At 42.3% G+C, this 24,156-nt stretch overlaps 9 protein-coding genes across 13 annotated transcripts; 5 read left to right on the top strand and 4 right to left on the bottom strand.

Annotated features, from left to right (window-relative positions):
- Window positions 1–12: 12 nt before the first annotated feature.
- LOC108050195 lies at window positions 13–597 on the top strand. Its single transcript, XM_017131756.2, has one exon. The coding sequence runs from the start codon at window positions 33–35 to the stop codon at window positions 462–464; it is 432 nt and encodes a 143-aa protein (XP_016987245.1). The 5' UTR covers window positions 13–32; the 3' UTR covers window positions 465–597.
- A 109-nt stretch (window positions 598–706) lies between these two features.
- On the bottom strand, window positions 707–1,787 carry LOC108050193 (proteasome subunit beta type-5). Its single transcript, XM_017131754.1, has 2 exons — window positions 1,554–1,787; window positions 707–1,491 (listed from the first exon to the last, which is right to left on the bottom strand). The coding sequence occupies exons 1-2, from the start codon at window positions 1,698–1,700 to the stop codon at window positions 787–789; spliced, it is 852 nt and encodes a 283-aa protein (XP_016987243.1). The 5' UTR covers window positions 1,701–1,787; the 3' UTR covers window positions 707–786.
- A 121-nt stretch (window positions 1,788–1,908) lies between these two features.
- Window positions 1,909–6,293, top strand: LOC108050154. Of its 2 annotated transcripts, XM_017131670.2 has the most exons (4): window positions 1,909–2,073; window positions 3,226–3,288; window positions 3,350–3,775; window positions 3,827–6,293. In XM_017131670.2, exons 2-4 carry the CDS (start codon window positions 3,229–3,231, stop codon window positions 6,143–6,145), a joined length of 2,805 nt encoding a protein of 934 aa, XP_016987159.1. In that variant the 5' UTR covers window positions 1,909–2,073; window positions 3,226–3,228; the 3' UTR covers window positions 6,146–6,293. The 2 variants fall into 2 exon arrangements, with proteins under 2 accessions (XP_016987159.1, XP_016987160.1); XM_017131671.2 differs by lacking the exon at window positions 1,909–2,073 and having other exon boundaries at window positions 3,187–3,288.
- Window positions 6,294–6,595: 302 nt separating this feature from the next.
- On the bottom strand, window positions 6,596–9,006 carry LOC108050167 (deubiquitinase DESI2). Its single transcript, XM_017131694.2, has 5 exons — window positions 8,825–9,006; window positions 8,378–8,562; window positions 8,014–8,322; window positions 7,487–7,575; window positions 6,596–7,412 (listed from the first exon to the last, which is right to left on the bottom strand). Exons 2-5 carry the CDS (start codon window positions 8,513–8,515, stop codon window positions 7,331–7,333), a joined length of 618 nt encoding a protein of 205 aa, XP_016987183.1. The 5' UTR covers window positions 8,516–8,562; window positions 8,825–9,006; the 3' UTR covers window positions 6,596–7,330.
- A 222-nt stretch (window positions 9,007–9,228) lies between these two features.
- LOC108050169 (transmembrane protein 170B) lies at window positions 9,229–10,483 on the top strand. 2 transcript variants are annotated; one of them, XM_017131699.2, is made up of 2 exons: window positions 9,229–9,575; window positions 9,661–10,483. In XM_017131699.2, exon 2 carries the CDS (start codon window positions 9,806–9,808, stop codon window positions 10,202–10,204), a length of 399 nt encoding a protein of 132 aa, XP_016987188.1. In that variant the 5' UTR covers window positions 9,229–9,575; window positions 9,661–9,805; the 3' UTR covers window positions 10,205–10,483. The 2 variants fall into 2 exon arrangements, with proteins under 2 accessions (XP_016987188.1, XP_016987187.1); XM_017131698.2 differs by having other exon boundaries at window positions 9,229–9,607.
- Window positions 10,484–10,494: 11 nt separating this feature from the next.
- Window positions 10,495–11,602, bottom strand: LOC108050162 (crossover junction endonuclease EME1). The gene has a single exon (XM_017131686.2). It carries the CDS (start codon window positions 11,553–11,555, stop codon window positions 10,626–10,628), a length of 930 nt encoding a protein of 309 aa, XP_016987175.2. The 5' UTR covers window positions 11,556–11,602; the 3' UTR covers window positions 10,495–10,625.
- Window positions 11,603–11,820: 218 nt separating this feature from the next.
- On the top strand, window positions 11,821–12,218 carry LOC108050171 (H/ACA ribonucleoprotein complex subunit 3). The gene is made up of 2 exons (XM_017131700.2): window positions 11,821–11,956; window positions 12,010–12,218. The coding sequence occupies exons 1-2, from the start codon at window positions 11,903–11,905 to the stop codon at window positions 12,148–12,150; spliced, it is 195 nt and encodes a 64-aa protein (XP_016987189.1). The 5' UTR covers window positions 11,821–11,902; the 3' UTR covers window positions 12,151–12,218.
- Window positions 12,158–13,135, bottom strand: LOC108050164 (transmembrane protein 223). Of its 2 annotated transcripts, XM_017131688.2 has the most exons (3): window positions 13,038–13,135; window positions 12,589–12,846; window positions 12,158–12,525 (listed from the first exon to the last, which is right to left on the bottom strand). In XM_017131688.2, exons 2-3 carry the CDS (start codon window positions 12,770–12,772, stop codon window positions 12,233–12,235), a joined length of 477 nt encoding a protein of 158 aa, XP_016987177.1. In that variant the 5' UTR covers window positions 12,773–12,846; window positions 13,038–13,135; the 3' UTR covers window positions 12,158–12,232. The 2 variants fall into 2 exon arrangements, with proteins under 2 accessions (XP_016987177.1, XP_016987176.1); XM_017131687.2 differs by having other exon boundaries at window positions 12,589–13,105.
- Window positions 13,136–13,848: 713 nt separating this feature from the next.
- LOC108050152 (activating transcription factor 7-interacting protein 1) lies at window positions 13,849–22,476 on the top strand. Of its 2 annotated transcripts, none has more exons than XM_017131666.2 (5): window positions 13,849–14,060; window positions 17,165–17,322; window positions 17,385–20,763; window positions 21,122–21,579; window positions 21,645–22,476. In XM_017131666.2, exons 2-5 carry the CDS (start codon window positions 17,211–17,213, stop codon window positions 22,091–22,093), a joined length of 4,398 nt encoding a protein of 1,465 aa, XP_016987155.2. In that variant the 5' UTR covers window positions 13,849–14,060; window positions 17,165–17,210; the 3' UTR covers window positions 22,094–22,476. The 2 variants fall into 2 exon arrangements, with proteins under 2 accessions (XP_016987155.2, XP_016987156.2); XM_017131667.2 differs by lacking the exon at window positions 13,849–14,060 and adding an exon at window positions 16,182–16,283.
- Window positions 22,477–24,156: the final 1,680 nt, after the last annotated feature.

The raw sequence follows: 24,156 nt of genomic DNA, 5'->3' as shown, positions 1-24,156 counted from the left end.
CATGATTAATATTTTTTAAATCTCTGGAAATAATGCAGCAGTTTAGTTCGCGGGAGAAGTATTTGGTGTCCAACACCCTTAACTGCTGGCCAGTGATGCTGCAAGGTCATCCAGTTCTCATCGATTTGCAGAACGAGACGTCTGTGGCCGGAGTTATCGATGTAGCCGACGGGCACATGACCTGCGAACTCTCCAATGCAGTTTTCATCGATCGTAATGGAGGACAGCATCCGTTCGATCACTTTATGGTGCGAAACCGCATGATCCGGCAGATACACATACCCACTCACCTAGATGCAGAGCAGGAACTTCGCCAGGCCATGGAGAGGGGTGTCCTGCGAAGGAAACGCATGGACCCCAAGGGAGGAAAGCGTACTTTCAAGCAAAAACGAGCGGAAATGCGGCACAAGGAAACCCTTCAAATGATATCCCAACAAAAGGAAAGGACCAAGCAAGAGATCTAGTCTATATACATATGTACATACATATCACAAAATCACTTTTATTTATTTAAAGAAATACATACCACGCTCTACAAAATGTCTCACATTCTTTTTTCAAATTTAAAATGGACTCCCAGCAGAAGACAAATCAGATAACCCTTAAACCGAATGTTTATTTATTTTAAATTGAATACAAATTATATTCTAGTTTTTAATCCAATCAACGACGCTTCGAGACAACCCCCTGCAAAGAGAGCACAAACTAAGACTCTATCATGTTTATTTTTTCCAAGAAATACAAACTTCGTTTGACTGAATATCTTATACACTCTTACTACCAAATCTACTGAGCCGCCTGCTGCTGCTCCTTCAGCTCCTGGTACTTGTAGTGCAGCTCCATGCAGTCGGTGTTGGAGATATTGACCCAGCCGTCTTCCTTGATGTGATAGACGCGAATGATGCCGCCGGAATAGGCGTCCCTGAAGGTGGCATGGTAGATGGCCCGACGCCCCAGCTCCTGGGCCTCCTCGTCCTCCAGATCCCAGTGGTAACCAGAGTCCAGAACTCCGTAGGCGAAAAGTGAGCCACTGCCTACGGAGAACAGATTGCCTGGCGTGCGCGATCCCTCTGAGTCCACGTAGTATAAGCCAGGACCGCGCTTATCGTAACCAGCCAGCATCATTCCCATGCTTAACCCCATGCCCTTGTATTCGTGTGCAATGTTAGCCATGATTTTGCTGGCCGCTGCCACAGAGATGCGCTCTTTGTTGCGCAGTTCGTGCAGGCGGCACTCCTTGGACAAAACGCGATCCCAGTACACACAGTCAGCAGCGCCTCCTGCCAAAGTACCCAGCATGAACTGGTTGATCTCGACGATCTTCTTCATCGACTGTGAGCCAATGTACTGGCCACCGGTGGCCCGGGAGTCCACCGCCAGGAGGACGCCGCCCTTGAACTTGAAACCAAGCGTTGTGGTGCCGTGGTCAAAGTCGATTTTGATACCGGTTTTGCCGGCATTGGCCTGGATCTGGTTAAGGTTGTGCATGGGCTGGAAATAGTAGAGATCATATAGTGGTGTCCTCACAGGAATCCAGTCTTTACCCAACTCACATTCTCGAATGGCGGAGCAGCCAGTGTGTAGGGATTGGCTAGATTGCAGGTTAACCCCCTCAAGTCGTCCTCCGCGTCCGCCGATGACCAGGCAGATGGCTTCATGTATGGAGCATTGGATATCTTGCAGATTTCAGCCAGTGCCATTTTGGTAGCTCCTTTAAAACAATTGGAAAAGTTAAATGCGAAATGCCGATGACAAACAAAATTGGTCTTAAGTGTGACCGCCCTCGAATGCAGCCAATATGCCAAACTATCGGATGAAGCAATAGCTGTTGGTAGTACGGCAACCCGGTTCGAAACCTGTTGCCAATTTTACCTGTGATTGGCTTTCTTTTAGTCTCTTTTAGGCCTGGCTTGAAGCCAAATTAACTCTGGGCGTTCCACTAAACGTAGGCAAAATAGTGCAAAATCAAGCAATACAAAAAAATTTCTAGCAAAAGCATGTGTAAATACGTGGGAGTGAAGAATAACAATGTATAAATAACGGCGCGAAATCGGAAATTTAAAAAAGTGAAAAGTAAGTTGGAAATATAGAAAACGAAGGCGCAGTTCAACCAGGATTTTAGCACTAGGAATTTACTGTGATTGTGCTAAAAATACAAGAAACCATATATGTTTCTTTAATGTGCCGAGAAGAAAGACAATAGGCAAATGTTTTAAAGGTGTTTTTGAAATTCCAAGCCTCTTGGTAAAACGGTTTGGTTTAACTCCCACTTCTGTTTGTAATTGCAACAACTACGTGGTACGCCATTACGTGAGACACACACACACGCACATACACGAAAAAAAATATAAGATCAAAGATCATATTCATTTGATGAGATCCTAGGTCAAGTTTATCTTTCAACACATCATTAACGAACATGCAAACAAAAGACATAATCAGGAAATAATAGTAAAAAAAACCATGAATTTTTACACATTTGGGTAAATGCCCAATTCTTAAATACGAAAAAAACAAAAACAATGTTTCCTACACTTTTAAAATTTTTTTTTTTGTGTAAAATAGTTGTCTCGTCTTCAATTTGACTGGTTTTACGCAATTTTCTCTGATACTTTTGAACAAGTTACAATTTGCAACGCAGTGAAGGAGACATTTCCGACCCTATATGTTCTTGATCAGCAAATCCAGGAGAGTCGATCTAGCCTAGTCAGTTTTAAAGCTATCTGCTCTTGAAACTTTCCCAAAATTGTTTCTATTGCAGGTAGTATATAAGTCGGAACGAGCCGTATCGGGCGACTATATCATATAACTCCTACAGAAACAATCGGAAAAAAAAATTTTAAAAAGTATAACTTTGTTGTTTTTAATTTTTGTTGTGTCCTTTTTGATTTGGTAATATTTAAATACTATGGAATTTGGATTTTAATTACATTAAAATCATATAGCTCCCATAAGAAAATCAAAATTTTAAATAAAAATAATAATGAAAATAAATAATTTTGCTGTATTTTTCTGGTTTGCTGTTAAAATGCAGCGCAAAATCGACATAGCTTCATTGTTTTTAGTAATATAGGCATATAAATCGAAATGTAAATGCAAGGGTATATAAACTTCGGCTTGCCGAAGTTGGCTTCTTTGCTTGTCATAAATTAAAATAATGCAGAACATTTAACAAATTTAAACATCCAAACACAACTATCTTTATTTCATTTAATATTAACACAGACAATGCAGCATGGATCCTCCCGCATTTCGAAACAGGAAGCTCTGCCAAATGCCATCTCTGGGGTGAGTTTATGCACTTGATTCAGCCAAGTTTACACTAACTTAACCCTTGCCCCTATTTCAGCCCGATTCCAGCAACTGGACTTCGTTGCACGAGGCGGTGGCGGCCGGCGATGATCGGCGGGTGGTGGGTCTTTTGTTTAGCAACGCGGACCGCCTGGCCAGGGAATCCCTGCAGGGGAATACCCCGCTGCACGAGGCCGCCAGTCGAGGGTTCAGTCGCTGCGTGAAACTGATCTGCACACCCCCAACGCCACCCACTTCCTCGGGGGTTGGAAAATCAGGAAAGGGGCAGAAGGACAAAGACAAGGACAAGAATAAGGGCAGGGCGAGGGTGGCTCACCAGACTATCGAAGCCCTACACAATAGTGCCCTGGGCATAGCCAACAATGAGGGGTTGTCAGCCCTCCATTTAGCCGCCCAAAATGGTCACAATCAGAGCTCCAGGGAACTACTGTTGGCTGGAGCTGATCCCGATGTCCAGAATAATGTAAGTGGAGGATGGTGAAAATTATAATCATATTCAAGAATTTGTTTCCAGTATGGCGATACTCCGCTGCACACTGCCTGCAGATATGGACATGCCGGAGTCACCCGCATCCTTCTCTCCGCCCTTTGTGATCCTAATAAAACCAATCTTAACGGTGACACCGCTTTGCACATCACCTGCGCCATGGGACGCAGAAAGCTCACCAGGATACTCTTGGAGGCTGATGCTCGTCTGGGTATTAAAAATGCCCAAGGAGACTGTCCCATGCACATAGCTATCAGGAAGAACTATCGAGAGATCATCGAGATCCTGAACACGCCGAAGAAGATACGAAACCGCAAGGAGAAACCCAGAGAGGGTGGCAGCAGATCGGACAAGGACAGAGATCGAGAAAGGGATGTGGTGGACAAGGGTATTAATTGGTCGCCTTATGGCTGTCATTACTTTCCCGATCCTCGCGCCTTTCCCTCCCCAAAACTGGAAACCCTACCCAAGGAGCCTTTGAAACCCGGCGAGCAGTACTTTCTGGACTTGGCAGGCCATATTCACAAGGGTCCTGTCAGTGTGGGTAATACCTGCTACTGCGGTCCCTTCTTCCGGCATATTGAGAACAAACTAAACTGCAATCGGAAGAGCTTGAAAAAATACGTCCACAAGACCAAGGAGCGATTGGGTCACAAGGTTCAGGCATTGGCCATCAAAACCAACGATCAGATTGAACAGCTCACGAGGACGATGATCGAGGACAGGCTGAGATGTGAAAGCAAGAGGCAGCACCTCAGTGAGTTCTTGAGAAGAGGCGAACCCATGCGATCCACGTTCGATCAGCAGAACAGGAACTCAAGGATCGAAAGAACCCTCTCCAGGTGTCGCAGTCTTGAACTCTTGGAAAACAACCACAAGGGTGGTAGGCTCACCAATTCCAGGAGTGTCGATGTACTTGAAGATCAGGCAGTGGAAGCTATAGTACACCGATCAGCAGAAGCTCAACTGGACAGCGATAGCGATGATGATTCCAATGCGGCTAGAGAGGAGGAGGATGAGGAAGAAGGTGGGGATGAGGAGCTGGTTGAAGAGGAGGTACGACCAGAGGAGCAAGTCCCACAATTAGAGCACTCAAAGCTGGATGAACTGAAGCTGGATTTCCTCAAAGTGTCCGAAAGATTGGGCGTTCTCCTGGAGAAGACTACCTTGATCATGGAAAGAGACAGTGAACAGGAAAGTAAGCACCAGCCATCGTCCCTATCGCCATCTTATAAAACCCATCCCAGAGCCGAATTAGCCCAACTAAGGGAAGACAAAGAAAGTGTTAACAGCCCCAACTTCGATGAGTACACCAATGTAATGCGGCGGTACCCAAACTCCAGTGAGACCTCCAATCCCTCCCAAAACTCCAACAGCTGGGACTGGGAGGCATCTCCCACGGGCAGTAATCCGCAGCCTGATTATCACAAATACTACCAGCGCATTGGAAGAGGGGAAAATATGTTGAACTCCGTGATAAAGGCGTTGAGAAAGGATGCCTCCTTTACGGATCTTGGAAAAGAAGAGGCGGCTGTTAATGAAAGTGCTGAGAGGTTGGGCGGCGATAAGTTGCTCTACAAGGAGCAGGCCTGTGAGGCAGCTGGTATCTCCAATCTGATGAAGCGTCAGCCACTGTGCTTAGAGGAAAATTACCCCGCCGTGTCGAATCTATTCTACTCCAATCCCATCATGGAGTACGCCGAGGAAACTGAAGTGAGGCAGAATGGCAATGAAAATGTGAACAAGGTTGAGATCCGAAACAGTGAGATCAAGTGCCTGAAAAAGCCGAATGCTGGGCAGGTTCGGGATATGGTAGCACAATTGCAAAATAACATTGATTCCAATCGGCAGGATTCCCAGACAGCTAATGTGATTGCGGCAAGATCACACTCCCGCTTGAATAATAACTTCCAGCACATAGAGGCCACATCTTCGAATCCTTCGCCCACCTACAGTATGCCTCACAGAAATACTGCCCAGTTCGGCCTGCCCGAGAGACACATACCCAAAGATGCCTACTTTCATGAGCTCCCCCATCGGCCACCGATACCGCAAAACCCGCAGAGAACGATCCATTCCGGCTATGTACCAAATGCGAGTTTCTATCGTAATGAAGACCTATACGTGGAGAGGATGCCCCAATCAAATGTTCCCCTGAGGCAAGGAGACTATGTGGGTGCGGTCACCTATAGGCCTCTTCAGTCTCCCACCTTTCAGGCTATTGTCCCGCCCCATCCAAATCCTCGCCCACGGAACTGGCCGCATCCCAGTCTTCCACCTAACGATATCGATCTTGACGAGGTGTCAGCCGTTGGCCTTTACAATAATGTCTCGAGCCTGGTTTAAGTTTGCTAATCCACCAAGTGTTCCCATTGTACAAAGCTAATCCTAATATATTTATCTTAATCGTATTCAAGTTATAAACTAAAACAAAAGTTAACTTATTTTCAATTGATGAATATTATGTAGAGGATTTAAAAATATATAAATACAAAACAAAGTTATTACCCACTAGAATTTGTTTGTTTTATTAAAGGATTTTTAGTTTTTAGTGCTTTTGAATAATTGATTTGTTAAGAATATACATATATTGTTACGAGAACCTCTAAAAAATAAGTAAAAAATCTTTTTTTAGACTAGGCTCAATTTATTTTATGAAAATTTTGTAGGTCCCCCCTAAATAACATGAAGAGGTTTAAATGGTAATAGGCGCTCTTTTCGAGGCATGTATAAGATGATATCACAAACAATTTTGCTAATATCACAGCTCTCGATTTAAAATAAAACACAACCGAATGTTTTCGATCAAAATATATTTTTCTTTAAAAATGTTTAATAATAGTATTTATGCATGTGTAAATATCAGAATGTCAAGTACATATATTTATCGATAACAGATCATTTTGGTGTTTTGATAGACATGCGGCTTATGAACTCTGTAAAATGGTGTAAACAAAATCAACCAGGAAATCATCTCAATAATCGAGCTCAGATTGTTGGTGGGAATTCAAAAAAAAAATTCCCACCGCTGACAAAAGTAAACAAGTAAATTGGGCAACATTTTGATATCGTTCACCAATATGTCTGCGGTATTGTTAGTACAATTTAGCAAGTGTCTAATGATGATTTCTCGATGTCTTCATATTTAATTTAAAATTCTATAAATGACACTGCTGCTGAACGGCGCCTGCTACTTAAATTTACCGGCCACTTAATAATATCTTAATTCTGAATAGTCATATTACAAATACAAATTACAATAGCCAATAATTTAGTCACTTCGTATGTATGTATAAGTATGTTTCTATGTAGGTATGTTCTATGTAAGTATGTATATCGCCTAATTTAAGTCTATTAATAATAGTTGTTGCTTTTTGTTTGGGGCGTTGTTGGCTTGGAAATTGATGTGACGTGAGTAACTCGGCATTTCGCTCTGTGTAACTTAACAATGTTGGTCTTAGGACTGCAGTTGGGTGTGAACTATGATCGCTTGAGTGTCGCCAAGTGACATATTCTCGGTCAGGTAACGTCTCAAAGAGGACTGGTATCGGAGTCTTCGCGCTCTTGGATTGTGGTAATGCTCTGCTGCAAGGCGTTCGGTGTCAGCCATTCTCTAAAAGCCGGTAGGAATAAAGAAAATGATCATTATAATCATACACTTAATTTTATTTAATTTCAGTGCCTTACTTTGGCAAACATCTTTGTAGAAATGGCACACAGGAGCTGAAATGCGCTAAACGATTGACCCAACTGGGTATTTCTTGGCCGCAAAGTATCTAAAATGGGAAACAAGAAAAGTATATATAATTCATTGGCTTGTTAATCCACTACATTTTGAATATGTTAATAGAGTTTCAAAGTTCCCATTTTGGTTTAACTTTAACAAGATGTAAATTTCTTCAATTAAAACTAACTTAAAGGGCATGTCGTCTTACAGAACATTAAATAACTAATTTTAAAGAAAGGCCTAATATATTTCGTACCCTTTAATGGAAATGGTTGGAGTAAGAATATGAGAACACTATTGATTTCTTATTTGATTCAAATGAATCACTACAATATATTTCGGTTGTAATTCACGGTATCTGACATGGGGTGATTCATTAGTCAGCACACCCCAAATGTTGTATTACTATCTGTAAGGAACCACCCAAAGTAAAACCTAGAACATCAATGGAAAGTTCCCCTAATTTAGTAGGTAAGCGAAAACTCACCTGAGTTAATGAGCCCGAGAAGTGGTTGCAGTTGTTGTTCATGAGATGGTATCGGTCGCCCCGGAACTGATTACCCAGCTCCTCGACGATCCGTCGCACCTCCTCGTACGTAAAGTCGGTGCAGCCGATTTGAATGCTCTGTCGGAACTGAAACTGATCGCCCAGCTCGTCGTGATCCCGCGGTGAAATCTCGAAGACCCCTGTAAAGGGAAAGGGATGTCCGCCGTAGGCGAATTCGGTGCCGAACGCTTCTACGCCGGAGTGAAAAACGCCCAGGCCAATTGAGGTGGTGTACTCGTTGATCCAGTACTGCAAATGAAAATTAATGTAGCTATAGGAGTGTATTCGAGATTGGACTACCCACCATATCATAGACATTGAGTATAACCGGCTCGCGAGTCCCCATATTGGATGGCAGGAGCTCTTCATTACCGATCTCGTCTTTTGGAACACTAAGACAGCTCGGAAACGACAGATTGCACGGCAATCCGTTGGAGAACATTGATTAAATGCGTCGTTGGTTTTGTGGGGTCGAACAATTTATGAAGTCTGCAATGGGGGGCTCTTAATTAATCTTGGTTTGCGAGCATATGCTGGTTTAAAATACACATCATATACAGTGTGGAATTGGACGCTTTAACTTTAACCGATTCTCGGATCGGCCGTGCACACATATATCAGCTATCAGAGTGCGTAAGATACATGGGTACATATATGTATACATATCTGGATGCAGTTATATATATATATACATATGTATGTATGTACACTCGCCTCGAATAAAATGTGTCATAGCAGCAGGACGACTTACACCTGTTCAAGGATCTCTCAGCATCCCATACTCCAAAACAGAAACTTAACAAATCATAAGAGGCCAAATTATATGATAAAAATTAGCTTTTCAACTTCCGCTTTTGTTTTTAGTTTACACAAAATTTTTTTGTTTATGGATTGGTTGCAGAGTTGTCACTAGTGCTAAGACAGTTCTTGTGGAACTGGTTCAGCAATAAAGGTGGCTCGATAACGATAAGTGAGCTGAGCTTAATCAGTTTTAAGAAAAAACTGAGGCTTTAATTATCGGATACATTCTCAAACTAATGATTTTCCTTTGATGAAAATGGTCTTTTAACACCTCTTTTAATACTGATCCTATATAGGTTTAATACTGCAAACGAACTAGTTCCCAAATGTCTCACAGCTGACTGCTTATCAGAACTGGTCCACTCCCTAGTCGTTCCATTCCCGTTGCTAAAGTTAATTCGCAGACAAAAACATTACAAAATTTAACTTAATTAACAAAAAGGGCTTTGTTTTGGTCAAAATGTGCAGTTATGTCTGCTTATGACCAATAACCTGATATTAAAGCCTGACTAAGATATCACTGCCGCAAGCAAAAGGCTAATATTGTGCCGTGACGAAGTCCAATCGATTGTTGCCCGAATTAAAAATACGCCAAACAATTGTTAAAATACAACATAAATCGAAAGTTTGAACAATGTTATACATATAGGATTAAGCTCCTAATTACTAGATCTCAATATCGGCTGTAAAATACAATCAATGTGGGTGTGGTCTATAGCATACACGTGTGGGCGTGAGTCTAAATAAATACAAAGAGGCACAATCTAATGGGGCCTGTTCTTGCAGATCCATGAAAAACGGGTGATACATGCTATAAGGAAGCTATCTCCCCCAGACATGCTGCTGGACACTCAACTGACCAACTCTGAGCAACGGAAAAGCAATAACTAGTAATAAACATAGGCCATCTTCCATAGAGACAAAGTCAGCCATGTTTTCCGAGGGCTACACCGATGACACCGATGAACTGGACACCATCGCTGATGTGATGGGACTCCGATCCCAGGCTCGACTCAATACCTTTCGCGAAATGTGGTACCATGTCTTTCTGTGGGCCCTGTTTTCGTCCATTTTCATTCACACCTGTGCTGCCGTGGTGGCCTTTGTGACGCTCCGAAAGCACAAGTTCGGGCGATTCTTCTCGATCCTGATCCTGGTTATGGGCTTCCTGTCACCTGCCTCGAGTGGAATCATCAGCAGTGCGGTCATCGCCTTCGTGCATCGAGCCTCCAGCCTACCCATGTCGCCCATATACGCCATGATCTGGGGCCTCGGTCAGACCATAGTGTCCGCCTGCCTGGGATTCACCCGGATTTTGGCCACGCTATAGAGTTCAGACTAAAGTTTTTCATAGGCCAAGGCTCTCTCATCTCTCGCCCAATCCAATGTTCACAAAGCTCTGATTCTCGACCAGACATATTATCAATTTTTCAGGTGTGCAAACAACAATTAATTGAATTCATAGTTATGTGTATAGGAACATTGTGATTTTAAAATTATACCTTCAACGATGAGAAGAATAATGTAAAATATTTAGATCTTACTTAAACATTTAATTCTAATTGTACATACTTTAGGAAGCTAATATATGAGCAGATTCTAAAGCCTACGAACGAGGTGTTTTTTAATAATATTGACAATTTATTTTCATTAAAAATGGCATGAAACTAGAGAGGGAGTCTTTAGATTTAAATACGCTTGCATATATCCAATAGATTATGTAAGTCAATACTTGACATTAATTTTTAAATTTATATCAAGGTATTTGGATCCTTGGCATTATACAAAGTGTACAGTTTATTACTGAGAACATTTCCGATGCGACGTTCGGTGTGCAGAGGCTGGGGCCCATTGCAGCGCTTGATCTTTAAGTCGGCAAGACTTTGCACTGCAGTGGGATCATTAGAAAAGTGATCTAAAAGTTTCTTGGGACAGGGATACTGCGCTATAATGGATTCGGCCACCTCGAGTGTGACCTGGGGTAATCTATTTAGATGCTGCTGCCATAGACGTCCATATCCATTTCCGTGTTCCACTCGAACGCACTGCTTCTTATCGTTGGCCAGGTACTTTTTGAAAGTGCCCAGCGTTTCGTTGCGTTGCTTCTTATAAGGAGCTTCCGCTATGGCTTTCGTGTAGCGCTGGAGAAAGGCCAACAGATCCTGGCTTTCGGGCCGATTCAGTTGTTCCACGTGGAGCTCCTGGAGCAACTGCATCTCTATCAAAGCATCCTGGCTTGCTGAACTGCCGTGCTTGCTATGACGAAGTTTAGGTAGTGCTACCGTGTACTGGCAGCCAGGAAACGACGCGTGTAATCTGGGTCCCAGACAAACAAGACTTTGATTTTTAACAGCCTTTTGAAAATCATTTTCGGATAACCATTGGACCACTTGATTCTCACGCTTCCAGGCTTCATTCAGACCAGTGGGACTGGTTCCTAGGGTAATCGTCTGCTGTCCCACATTACGTTCCCATATAATGCTGTAGCTGACTGGCAGGCTCCTTATTTCATACTTAACATCCTTGGAATTTAGTTGGTTCAGCATCTCCTGACCCACGGGTATGCCCAGAAATCCTGCATCTATGACCATACGCACATATTTCATGCATTCTCCCGGTTTGATTCGCTTCTGTTGCTCCCGTAAAGCCTGCTTGTGCAATTTATCCACTTTATTTGACATTGCTTAGAAAATTCCGCCAAGTCTGGATTAAAAGTCGGTATAGAGATGGAAGAGGTTCGATAATATATAATCTATTTTTGAGTTTTTTTCCATGGTTTGAGAAACCACTAAGTTCCCATAGAATCTTCGTCTCATTTGTGGTTTTTCTTGATATTGACAATTTGAATAGGATTAATTATAACTTTCCGCTTTACTATCGAAACCAAAACCTAGTGTTTTAAAAACCCAAATATATGATATATCGATATATCGTGACAGGTTTACCCATCCCTAACGCAATCCCATTGCAACGCACGCCACACGTGTTTTATTCACTGCGTCTTTAAACACAGAAAAAAAGGTCCAAAATGTATCTGATGTACACAATCAACGAAAACGGTGACCGAGTCTACACTCTTAAGGTAAATTTACTTTAATTTTGATTAATGCATCTGCTAATTTGTTAATTTTATAGAAACGCACTGAGGATGGTCATCCAACTTTGTCCGCTCATCCAGCACGCTTTTCGCCAGAGGATAAGTACTCCCGCCAGAGACTCACCATTAAGAAGCGCTTTGGACTGCTCCTCACCCAGAAACCCGAACCCATCTACTAAGGCGGAGTTTTATTTTAAGTAGTGTACATTTTTATTTACAAATAATAAGTTACAAAATAACACAACTACTTGAAGAACGTTTTTAAATGCGGCGCTTTAATCCCGCCGTATAATCGAACAATTGGGCATTCCGGAACTCTCCCCGCATATCCAGAACATAGTAGAGGGTTTTCCCTTTGACCTTAATGGGCAGTTGCACTCTGGCTAAATTCCGTGATTCCTCGGCGGAAACACATTTGAGGGGCACTGTCATAATACGATTGCGGTTGAAAGGTCCGTAGGTCACAAAGGAAACGCTTTGACCTCCCTTCCTCAAGATAAGAAAACGCACCGAGCGAAGGGTAAACATCCAGACAGCAACCAGAATTCCATATCCTAAAGGGTTTCTAAAGTGTTAGAAGGTCGCAATGCATTGATAGATTACTCGCACACACTTACCTATCAAAAAACTGCAAGCTGTAATCCCATTTCTGTACTTGTTATCGCCTAGATTTATTCGCTGGAACCACTTTAGATCCTCGCCGGGTTTCTCCACCACCGGCGCATCCTTCAGCGTAGTAAAGGCAAAATGCGAGAGATATGTCCAGAAAACAAACTGACAAATGCCGAAAAAGTTCAGCATCTTGTAAAAGTTTGGATTCTCATACTTGAAGAGTATTATGTCCTTGGGCACACTGGTGTTCACATCGAATGGGGCTGTTTGGGAGGAGAACTTCTTTATCGAGGAAACCGGCGATTTGCTAAGAATAGTCGGAACTGTCAGTCTTAAACTCGTAAAGCTAAGGCGCTTAATTGAATTGACTCCCTGACGCAGGGCAAAATTTAACAGATTGCTCATCTTTATTGAAAATTTCCTGCATTTGTTATTATAAAACAATTTAACCTACAATCTACAGATGTTTATATTTTGTTTCGTTTGCCATTGGTTCCATAGTTCGGGAACCGGAATCAGATTTGCACTGCTGCGTTTAGGGATGGCACGTGATGGTTCCTTTCCCTGACTCAAAATATTTTAAGATTGAGGGAAAAAATCTTAATTCTCGTTTTATAAAACACGTATTCTATATGTGCTGTTACTTATTTTAAAAATATCAATCATATTTGCAAGTACTATTACTTAAAACCAATTTTAAGGTAGGAGTTCCAATTATGAGCCATTGGTTCCGTTAACACAAAATTACAGTCTTTTTTGCACCCCTAGATGCTACTGATGATATTGTTCGGTTCAAAACTAGAGATGGACACGGGTATTGCCGTCACGATGTTTTAAATAGTATAACAAGAGTTTTCCCTTTTGCGAGAATATGGTTTGTTTTCAAGCGAGTATCCTAACTATTCCCATTATGATTAGTGACATTTTGGGTAACCAGATATTGAATTAATAGCTTACTGTATTAATATTTCGTTAAATATATTAATGTTGAGTCCAAATGTAGTATAACGGATAAGAACATACCAGGCTTAAATAGTTCAAATACAAAGTATTTTCCATTAACGTTTCTTCATAGAAAAACTAATTTGAACCTATTTAAAAAACTTGATTCGATTTTTTATAGGTTCCCAGTTCCGTTTGAGATATCTTAAAATTACTCATAGTCGTGGTAACGAACACATCTCTATTCCACATGCCGCTCATTTGCAATCTGGGCGCTACTCTTTGGAACCAGTTGTGCCTGGACTGGTTCTTTTCGGCACCTTTTGTTGTTGTCTGATTTTAGTCTGCGTTTCATTCTTCATCGTTTAAGGGCATCGGAAACGGATTTGCCTGCAAATTGTAAACAAATCGTCAAAAAACTGTTATATTATTTTAAATCACTGTCCATTGAGAGTTGTAGACGTGGGTTATGTCATATCCCAATATTTTTCGTGACTAGGACAGTTATTAAACGAGTTTATCGGGTCATAGGAAGGTAAGTGCAAAATTTTTTTCTTTAAATTGTATTTATTATCTACACAAAACACCTTATAATATAATTGACATTTCTTGACCTGAATTTATGTTTTTCTTGGTAGTTGGGTTAAGATTTGAGGTTTTCGAACATTTTTTAATTTGGGTTGGGTACCATACGTCAGATATGGTCGAGGCTCTTCCAAGGCATTTGTGTTTTCAGGGTTGTCAGGTGGTTGCTTTTCGCACAGGTTATATGAAATCAGATATATATCTGAATTAATTTCGTTGGTGATTGATGGACTAGACGATTCACACATCCACGTGACTATTGGCCGCAATACTATAGCAACGCTAAAAACATATGACTTGCTGGCGACAACCCTGCTCGACAGCGAGGTCACAATATTGTTTATAATTGCGTTTTAGTTGAACTAACTTGGGCATAATGCATTTTATATATGATGTAGCGTAAGCATAATGCAAACATGGCAACTCTGAAAACATTAAATTGTACAATAGGTGAATAAAAACGTTGCGACGTTTTGCTTTTGCTGTTGCTTGCCAGCTTGCTGGTTTACTTTTTTTCGGGGTTGGGTCTCTATGAAAAATCTGATATCAGATATTGATAGTGGGCGCTGAGAGGATTTCAAAAATGTTTTTGATCTCGTGAAATTTCCAAAAACTTGGATGTTTTTCGACCTAACCTCACTCTGCATCAAAATCGATACGTAACCTAAAAAGAATGTGAACGCGTTGCAAAATTGCACACTTACACATTTTGGTATACATACAAACTCACACAGATATACCGTTGCTAATGCGGTCGTGCTCTAGTGTGCGTGAGAGAGTGAGATAGATATAATAGACATAACGCCCAACTCTGGTTTGCATATATAAAAAAAAAAGGCTTTAAAGACGATTCACCAGTTAATTTTATTTGGTTGCAAGAGTACATAAAGAGTAAATGCATCTTTGTTTGCATTTGTGGACCAGCAGATAGAAAACTAATTATCTGGGATCTGGGAAAGTATTATCATTGTAACAATTCTCAATTCGCTGATGCATTATGCTAACCCTAGCTCGTAGGATCAACTCTTTATACGGGGCTGGACACCAAGTTTAAATTTGGACTATCAGATATAGCTAACGATGCCTCAATTTTCGTTACTTGCTGCCGTAGCTGTTGCTTTTGGCCCGCTGCTGTATCTTTGTCGTGTGGTATTCGGCGATACGCGAACTTTATTTAATTTCTACATACAGACAAACACATATAGCCAGGTGTATATATGTTTGGCCTCTTGTTCTCTTTCTCAATTGCTCTCCGGCCGCTCTCTCTGTCCGTCCCGCTCGCTCCGCGACTCTATGCGAAACCGGTATCCTGCCAAGGTCCTAAGTGCATCTCAAAAAGACCTGACGGACGGACCCTATGTTCCAAATTCTTACATTTTTGAAAGTTTTTTTCGGCAAGGTATATTTTTCCAAACTTATTCTTTAAATCTTTAACATTTTTCGTTTTGCCACCTCTTAAATTAAGTTTTTAATTAGAGTTTAAGTTGAATGATGATATGGATAGTACTAAATCGTCTTTACCCGTTTAATGTATGCCCCCCCCTATGAAATTGCACTTAATGGGAGGCCATATAGTCGTCCCGCTCTAACGCAGTACGTCCGCATCTCACCCTCCCACTCGCAAGCAACAAAACGCGTTCTGTTTGCGCTATTATTATTCACATTTTACTTTTTGCTATTAAACTTTCGTTTCGATTCAACGAAGATCTCTTCTTTTGGCTAAGTTTAATTCTTGGACCATCCCCCTTTGCTTTTTTTAATTTTCATTATTTCGTTCCTAATTACCACCAAACCAAAAGAGAACTGCCAACTTGCTGTAGACAAATAAAAAAGTAGGCGAATATTACGTTGTCCTACTTTTTGGCAGAGGTTAAAGTTCGAGATGTGAAAGTGATTTCCGTGGCGTCCGGTTAGAATTACATTATCGAATCTTATCATCCCGAGGCACGCCCTCCTGCCGTCTATCTCCCTCCCGCTTTCCCTTACGCCCCTCACGCTTTGCCGCTCTCAGCTGTTTACTCTCTCGCTCTCATTTTGTTCACCATCAGCTGGTTTGGCGTTCGCCTCGTTCATTTTTGCTCGGAACGCGGCGAGAAGTTCAAGTAATTTTGATTTTTCCAAGTGTAGCTAAATCGAAATAAATAGAAAACCGAGTATCTGGACACTCAAACTTGTAAGTCACCTTTAACTTATGTTACTATTACAATTGCCCAAAAATAATAGCCTAACAAGCCCATTAACTCAACCTAACCTTACTTTTGTTACCGCAAAATTTTATATGCTTATAACTGTCATTTCAGACGACAATGTTATAGGTTGCATTTCAATTTCTCTTCACCCCCTATTTTGCATCTTTCGTTAGCCATTTCTATCCTTTGCAAGAATATTTATCGTCGCTTTGCTTTTGTCTCTTCGGTGCAGTCGTCGCCACGATGTGTTGTTATTGTTGCGTTCGGAAAGCAACGAGCGCTTGGAGCAACCAACAAAAACAACAATAACACATGGTTAGACTATAGGTAGATACACACCGTATCGAGTCCAAAAAAAGAAACAAAAAAGCTGTTGGTCTTCAGTTATGTTTCTGGTTCCGAAGTTTTCGAATCGGAACACTATCTAACACCTTATGATAATCGGTTCTCCCGAGGGATAAAACTCTAGAACGCTTATCTCAGTGTTAGGTTAGAAAATGGATTTGAATGAATTCGTTAGGGGCTAATACATATGTATGTATATAAGTACATTCATACGTTTCGGTTCCGATTTGAAAAAAATTCATTCGCTCAAGGCAAGCTTATAAAGTATAATTCCCAAGTTATTACTTTGACATCGATAGAGAGAAGAAAACTATTACCAAAGCTTGTGAAGCTTTCTTTTAAAAGCTCTTTAGACAATTTTTTTTACTAGCACATGGTATATACTCTTATATTTAATGTTTTAATTTTTTTGTCTTTTTCTAACCGGAGTCGTAAAATCTTTTGAAACCTTGAAGAGAAGAGCCGCGGTTATTGATTGCCTTTTTTTTGCTTACTAAAATGTTGTTTTACATTCATTTAGCCGTTCAATGTTTTCGGAATAGTTTGGGAAACAAGAAGGATACAAAATGATGGAAGTTAGCCAGAACGTCGAACTAAAGGATTTGTCCTCAGAAGGGGCTTTAATGCGGACTCTTTCATCAGACCTCGGTGGTGAAGTAAAACCCCTCTCCACCCCTGGTAAGTTTAAATCAAGTAAATGGAGAAATATGCCTTAAGGTATATCGATATTTGAATTACAGCAATTGGCCACGAATCGAGTCGGACGTCCAGGGATGAGGAGGACCTGTGTGAGCTTCCCAATGGAGTCGATACCACTGACACCGTCAAGGATATTATAGACAAACCGGTAACAGGATCGGACCAGGGGCGCAATGCGGGCAGCGATTTGGACGCACTGCTGGACAAGATAAGCTCCATTGTGGACTGTAGTCCCAGGAATTCAGACGATCTGGAGGCACCCGATAAGAGCGAGGAATGCGACTCTGCGTCGACGAAGGTAAAAACAGATGAGACGGAGGAAAATCAGGCAAAGCATAGAGAAGTTATAGAAGAAGAAGAGGTGGTGGAATCAACAGAAAGCGAAGATCGCGTGGAGCCGGTATCCGAGTTAGAGACTGAGGAAAAAGCTGAAGTAGAAAATATTGAAGACTTCGAAGAATACGCTCCAGCCAAAGAATCGTCGGAGGAAATCAAAGATATAGCTGAGCTGACAAAGGAAATTATTGAAAAACAAAAAGACGCGAAGGAAAAATCGGAAGAAGAAGATGTGGGCAAAGCACATGCTGCGGATAACAATAAAAAAGAACGGGCAAAGGTAAACACCTCCTCGGATGATGTGTTTATGGATGCTCTAGACAGCATTTCCAGTTCTGATGAGTTTGATGCTTTCGGTCCTCAGGATTCTGAAAAGCCCAAGCTAAGTAAAAAGCTTAATACCGGGGATAAACCAGTTGCCGAACTGGAAGAAATTTCCTCCGATGATGAAATTCTTAAGGTCGCGAAGGTTGATATAGTTGAGCCAGCAAAACCCAAAGCGGACATCATAGATTTGGACTCCTCCGACGAGTGTGTGGTTTGCGAGACGACAACGGAGGAACTGAACACCATAGCCAAAATAGATGATACCGTAAAAGTTACTCTTAATATAGGAGCAGCAACGGATAAGGAGACTAAAAAAAATAAAATTTCAGAAAAACCCGTGGATACGTCTGAAGATGAGCCAGTTAAAGCTAACGAAGCGAGAGAGCCTCAGTTAGAAGATAATCCCACAGAGGACTCACCAAGCGTAAACGAAGACACAAAGGTAACCGAAGAGCCGCCAGAGCCCATTTTTATTGGAGGCGAAGAGCCCCCATTAGTCGAAGTGTCCGAAGAGTCAAAGGAAACAGAACTGCCCGAGGAGGATAAGAATACAGAAAAGCCTAAAGTGGCCAAAGATACTAAAGAGCTCGATGAGGTCAACAAATCTGAGCCGGAAGAGGGCAAGGAAACAGAAAATCTTGATGAGATCAAGGAAACAGAAGAGCTGGAGGAGGCTAATATACTAAAAGAGGAAGAAGCGGACGAAGGAAAAAAAGAGGCGAAAGAGACCGAGGAAATAGAGTCGAAAGAGACCCAGGGGTCAGAAATCCCGGAAACGACGAAAGAAATTGAAGACGCGGTGAAAAACAAGAAAAAAGAAAAGCCAGAAGAGGCACAGTCAACTGAGGAGACAAAGGAGACTTTTATGATCGAAGACGAGGAAACAGAAGATCCTACAAAAGTGGGCAAAACTGAGGTAAAGAGGCAAGCTCAAACCAAGGAAATAAACGACACCTCGACAGTCGATTTGCTTATGGAGACGGACCAAAATACCCTCGAAAGAGAAGAGAAGAAAGTGAAAGATGATGAACCAATGGTTATATCAGAAAATAAGGAACCCAAAGTTAATGGGGTTTGCGAAAAGTCATCCGTTGACAATGACAAGGATTTGGTTAAGGAAAAACCAACTAGTGAAAAGGAAGCCAAAGAGACGGAGTCCGATGACGAAGTAATTTTCTTTGAGCCTATTGATAAGACCATTAAGGTTGACCCTTCAGAAAGTAAGATGTCCGAGAATCCTAAACCTAAAGATGACGAAGTTGTCCTTGTGTCAGAGGATGAGGATGAAGAACCGCAGGCAAAGAAGCTGGAAAAGGACCTTCTCCAAAGTACAGAGAAAGAAAAGACTGCCAAAGAACTTCCCAGTGATTCACCAGCGGAATCGACTGAGGCCAAAGGCCTACTATTGGACAATTCCGACAATGCGTGTGATCAGTTTGAGAAACTGAAGACACACGTTAAGGCGAAGTCCACTGCCACGGAGGATGGAAACAGTAATTCGAGCAATCTTTTGCGGCCCGCTGAGGAGGTCGAGGAGTCGGCATCGAAGCGAGTACGTCTTAGTACCGATGAGAAAATAGAACCTGATCTGGAGACGGGGCTTGAAGAACCCCAAACATCCTCCATCGAAAAGGAAGCTAAGAAGGAAATTGTCAAGCGGAGCCATGACCTTCTAGGCAACAGTCCGGATCGGGAAGAAGAAATACCCAATAAAAAACTTAAGACTGAAGACTCCGATTCGAACAGCTCCGTCGACGGAACGCTCCAAATTGACCTGGATGGCCAGGACGAACATATGAAGGTAAAACCGGCGGGTTCACCCAAAGAAGAAGACGGAAAAGAACTTAAACTTGAGCTCAAGCCTGAACCGCAAATCAAAAAGGATATTAAGCCGCTTCGTCTAGAGTTCTTTAAGTCCTTCCGCCGGAGCTTGGATACAATGACCCGCGACGATTTGGAGGAGTTGGTGCTGCAAAAAGTCGTCGAAGGAATGCTTGTCAAAAGTGAGTTTGCGGACATCCGTTTGCAGCTCGACAAATGCGAGAATACACTGGCCACTTACCGACGGAAGATTGCCGAGGTGTCCAAGCAGTTTCTCGACCTTGAGACTGTGCACAAGCGGGTGCTGAAGGATCTGGAGACCAAGAACTCGCACTTCACAGCACCGGTGCGTATAACGCGGGCCGTTGGCCTTCAAGTGGGTATCCCGTTCAAGGCCATTAAACCCACGGTCTCTGCTCCGGAACAGGCGCATTCTGCAGGCAGTATGTTGGCCCCGCCTAGCGGTACGCCTCCTAAGGCCAGCACCTCGCCGATGCGATCGCCAATGCGGGCCAGACCACCCGTGCCTGGACCGGCCTTTTCAACAGGACCTTCATCCGGCCTGGGTCCCAACCCCAGTACCACTCCAAGCCCTAGTCCCCAGCAGTCTCGGTCCACCGCTAATATTGCTCAATCCCCTGCAGCGTCGGCCACACCCACGGCCCCAGTGCGACGGGGTTGCCTCCAAAAGGTAACACCACAGCGACCAGGGCCCGGTAACATCCTACCTGTGCCGCAGGTCAACAATCAAGCCAACGTGCACCGTTTGCAGACCACATCGCCGGCTGCTCAGAGAACCATGCACGCCTCCAAGCACACCGGAACCACTGCCTCCATGGCGGCCTCGGCGGCCACATTGGCGGCCAAGGTTGCCGCCATGCGGAACCGGAATTCTGCCTCCGCCTACGTGTCCCAGAAGCAGCAACAGTACCAAACGTAAGTATATCGTATTCTTACTGTTTGATTAAAAGAATTCTTGAAAAAGTAGCGTTTCTTGATCGTCATTCTTAGCAGAGTCGATACGCACTTCCTAATTAGAGACCTCCATTAGAACTATTTAGTCCCGTTTAGAAATACTACATGCTAAAGAAAGAAGACTTTTGGAAAGCTACAGCCAGGTAGCATTAACACTGAGAGCTAGTTTGCGTATAAACGGTCTGGTCGGAAATGTCTTTTTCACTCATTTGCAAACTTTTGACCCAAACTATAATACAAGGGTATACAAATATTACGAACAACTATATTTTAGCGTTTTGATTTAAAGTTTACATACTTACCAAGTTTTTTATTGCAGACCTCGTCCTAGTCCTGGTTCCGGCCCCGGTCCCAGCCCAGCCAAACAAGCGCCTAAGTGCACAACGAAAGTGCGAGCCCAGCAGCCACCGCTTTCCGGTGCCACCGTCTCGGTGCCAATGTCGTCTGCCGGCAGCGGGTCAGCGGGATCTGGTGCCTATGGCCAGCAGCAGCAGCCCAGCTTGGCGCCGGCCAAGCCCAAGGAAAAGGCCGTAATCGACCTGACGGACGAGGATGATGCAGCAGCGGCGGCAAAGGCTGCCCAGGCTGCCCTGGCATCCCAGGCTCAAATCGAAGCGAACGCTCGTCTGCGACAGGCGTCCAATGCGGCTGTGAAGCGGAATGCCCAGGCGGCGGCTGGGACAAGAGGAGGTCGTGGAGGCGGAAGTGTGGTTCGAGCATCACCGATGCAACTGGGTCGTGTTAGTGCCCGTCAGATAGTCCAAAACAATGGTGCAGGTGGGTTCAATTGCTTATATTATACTTGTCATGTTATACTAACAGATTCTAATTACAACCCATAGGTCAACGAAGTTCACTGGGCTCAAACGTAACCATGCAGATACGTTCGGAAAATACCCCGCCGGCTGCTTCACGTTTAAGATACTCGCATCCTGCACCGCTGCCCACGTCGCCTGCCCAGCCCTTCAATCCCGCCTGGAAAGTGCCACCTTCGCGACCCGTAATCCGGATCAGTTTGCTGGACACCGGAATCGTTATCTCCTGGACGCTGGAGGACACGAGTCCGCGGTTTGCTGAGTGTGTAACATACCAGATCTATGCATACCAGGAGACGATTCATGAGCCCAGCACGGAGAGCTGGCGGCATGTGGGCGATGTCAACGCCATGCTCTTGCCCATGGCCGTAACACTGAATCAGTTCCAGGAGAACCAGCGGTATTACTTTGCGGTGCGGGGCGTGGACAACCACCAGCGATTCGGTCCGTTCAGTGTGCCCAAGACCTGGTCGTAAACAGATTGTCGTGGTGGTCATCGGCCACTTCCTTAGGACTAGATAGTAGCTTCCGTAACCACATGTAATTTATTTATGTCCGCATTTCAAGATTTCGTTAATAACGTATTCCATTCGATCGCGTTACAACTTTGTTTCTCGAAAATAGGCCGGAATTATGAGTTTAGTTTTAATTTTTACAGAGATTTTCGGTGAAATTCTAAGGAGTAATAATTTAAATAACTAAAAGTCAGACAGAAACAACAAAACAAAAAAATTGCGTTTTATTCACGTTAGGTTATTACTTATCACTAATAATTAAGTTCAAAACTTACATGAAACAAAATATAATATTGAATAAATATCAAATGAAAAAAAGATTTCGTTGTACGAAATCGTGGCTATTTAAATTTATTTTTACGCATGCTTTTGGGGAATCCACCTTTAAGGCACTGCCTATAAGGCCTAAGTAGAACTAATTGCTATACACGAAACTCCACTATATTTCGAGATCTCAAAATTATTCCTGTCTATAAATCTATCATTAATACTGCCTGACGTTACAAAACAAGATTGCATTCTTAATACTCATAAAAATCCCAACTTCCTAACTTTAAAAACACCAAAGTTGTGGCATTTTCAATCGTTCAGTTATATGGCAGCTATAGGATAAAGTCGGCCGATCCTTATGAAATTTGATAGGTCGGATTGATTGGCCAAATATAAAACCCATAAAAAATCCCAGCTTCCTAACTTTACAAACACCAAAGTTATGTCATTTCCGATCAATCAGTTATATGGCAGCTATAGGATATAGTCGTCCGATCCCGGCCGTTCCGAAGGACATGGCTATATCAACTCAGGAGGTGATCCTGATCAAGAATATATATACTTTATAGTGTCGGAGATGTCTCCTTCACTGCGTTGCACACTTTTGACCTTATTAAGGGTATAATAAAACCCTTGGAAATGGAAATTTCCAACCCTATAAAGAATGCTCAAATCGTATTTTTATAGATGTATGGCATACATTGTATGCTGATCAATTTTGAAAACGACGCTGATGGAAGGTCTAAATACTATACATTTTTATACCCTTGCAGAGGGTATTATAATTTCAGTCAAAAGTTCGCAACGCAGTGAAGGAGATAGTTCCGACCCTATAAAGTAATATATTCTTGATTAGCATCACCAGGAGAGTCGATCTAGCCATGTCCGTCTGTCCGTCCGTCCATCCGTTTCTACGCAAAGTGGTCCCTTAGTTTTAAAGCTATCTGCTTGAAACTTTCAGAAAAGTTGTCTTTTTATTGCAGGTAATATATAAGTATTTGCTATTATTTAAATATTATAGAATTACGATTTTAATTAAATTAAAGTCGGGCAACAATATATAACATAGCTGCCATAGAAAAGATGCAAAATGCAGCGGAAAATCGACATACCTAGCTTCATTGTTTTTAGTAATATAGGCATAGAAATCGAAATGTATTCGATTTGTAATAACTGCAAGGGTATATAATCTTCGGCATGCCGAAGTTTGCTTTCTTTCTTGTATAATTTTTTTATGATTGTTCCGAAGGCCTGATCCGGCTCGTTCCGACTGCAATAGAAAGACATCTTTTGGGAAAGTTTCAAGTAGATAGTATTAAAACTGAGGGACTAGTTTGGGTAGAAACGGACGGACATGGCTAGATCGACTCTCCTGGTGATGCTTATCAAGAATATATATACTTTATAGGGTCGGAAATGCCTCCTTCACTACGTTGGAAACTTTTGACTGGAATTATAATGCACTCTTCGAGGGTACAAAAAGCTTTATTGATGTACAAATGTATCAACTAATAGTTAATGACTGCCCATTCAAGACGATCCAAAGTTATTAAAATCATAAGAGCGCTAATTTCATTAGAACGCTTGTGTAAACTAAGCTGCATGTTTCATAACTAACACTGTAATTGGAAATGACCCTTATGTTTGATATGAACAAATATTATTGGTCTAATTGGTGCTTAAGTGGTATTTGCCTGAGGTATTGGTTTATGTCCTGCCTGGTCATTATGTATGAGACATTTTTGTGTGTGTCG

The sequence above is a fragment of the Drosophila rhopaloa genome, unplaced genomic scaffold (assembly GCF_018152115.1).
Source record: "Drosophila rhopaloa isolate 14029-0021.01 unplaced genomic scaffold, ASM1815211v1 contig_115, whole genome shotgun sequence".
Lineage (NCBI taxonomy): Eukaryota > Metazoa > Arthropoda > Insecta > Diptera > Drosophilidae > Drosophila > Drosophila rhopaloa.
Note: the sequence above shows the minus strand (reverse complement) of the source record. Positions and strands in the feature narration are given on the sequence as shown.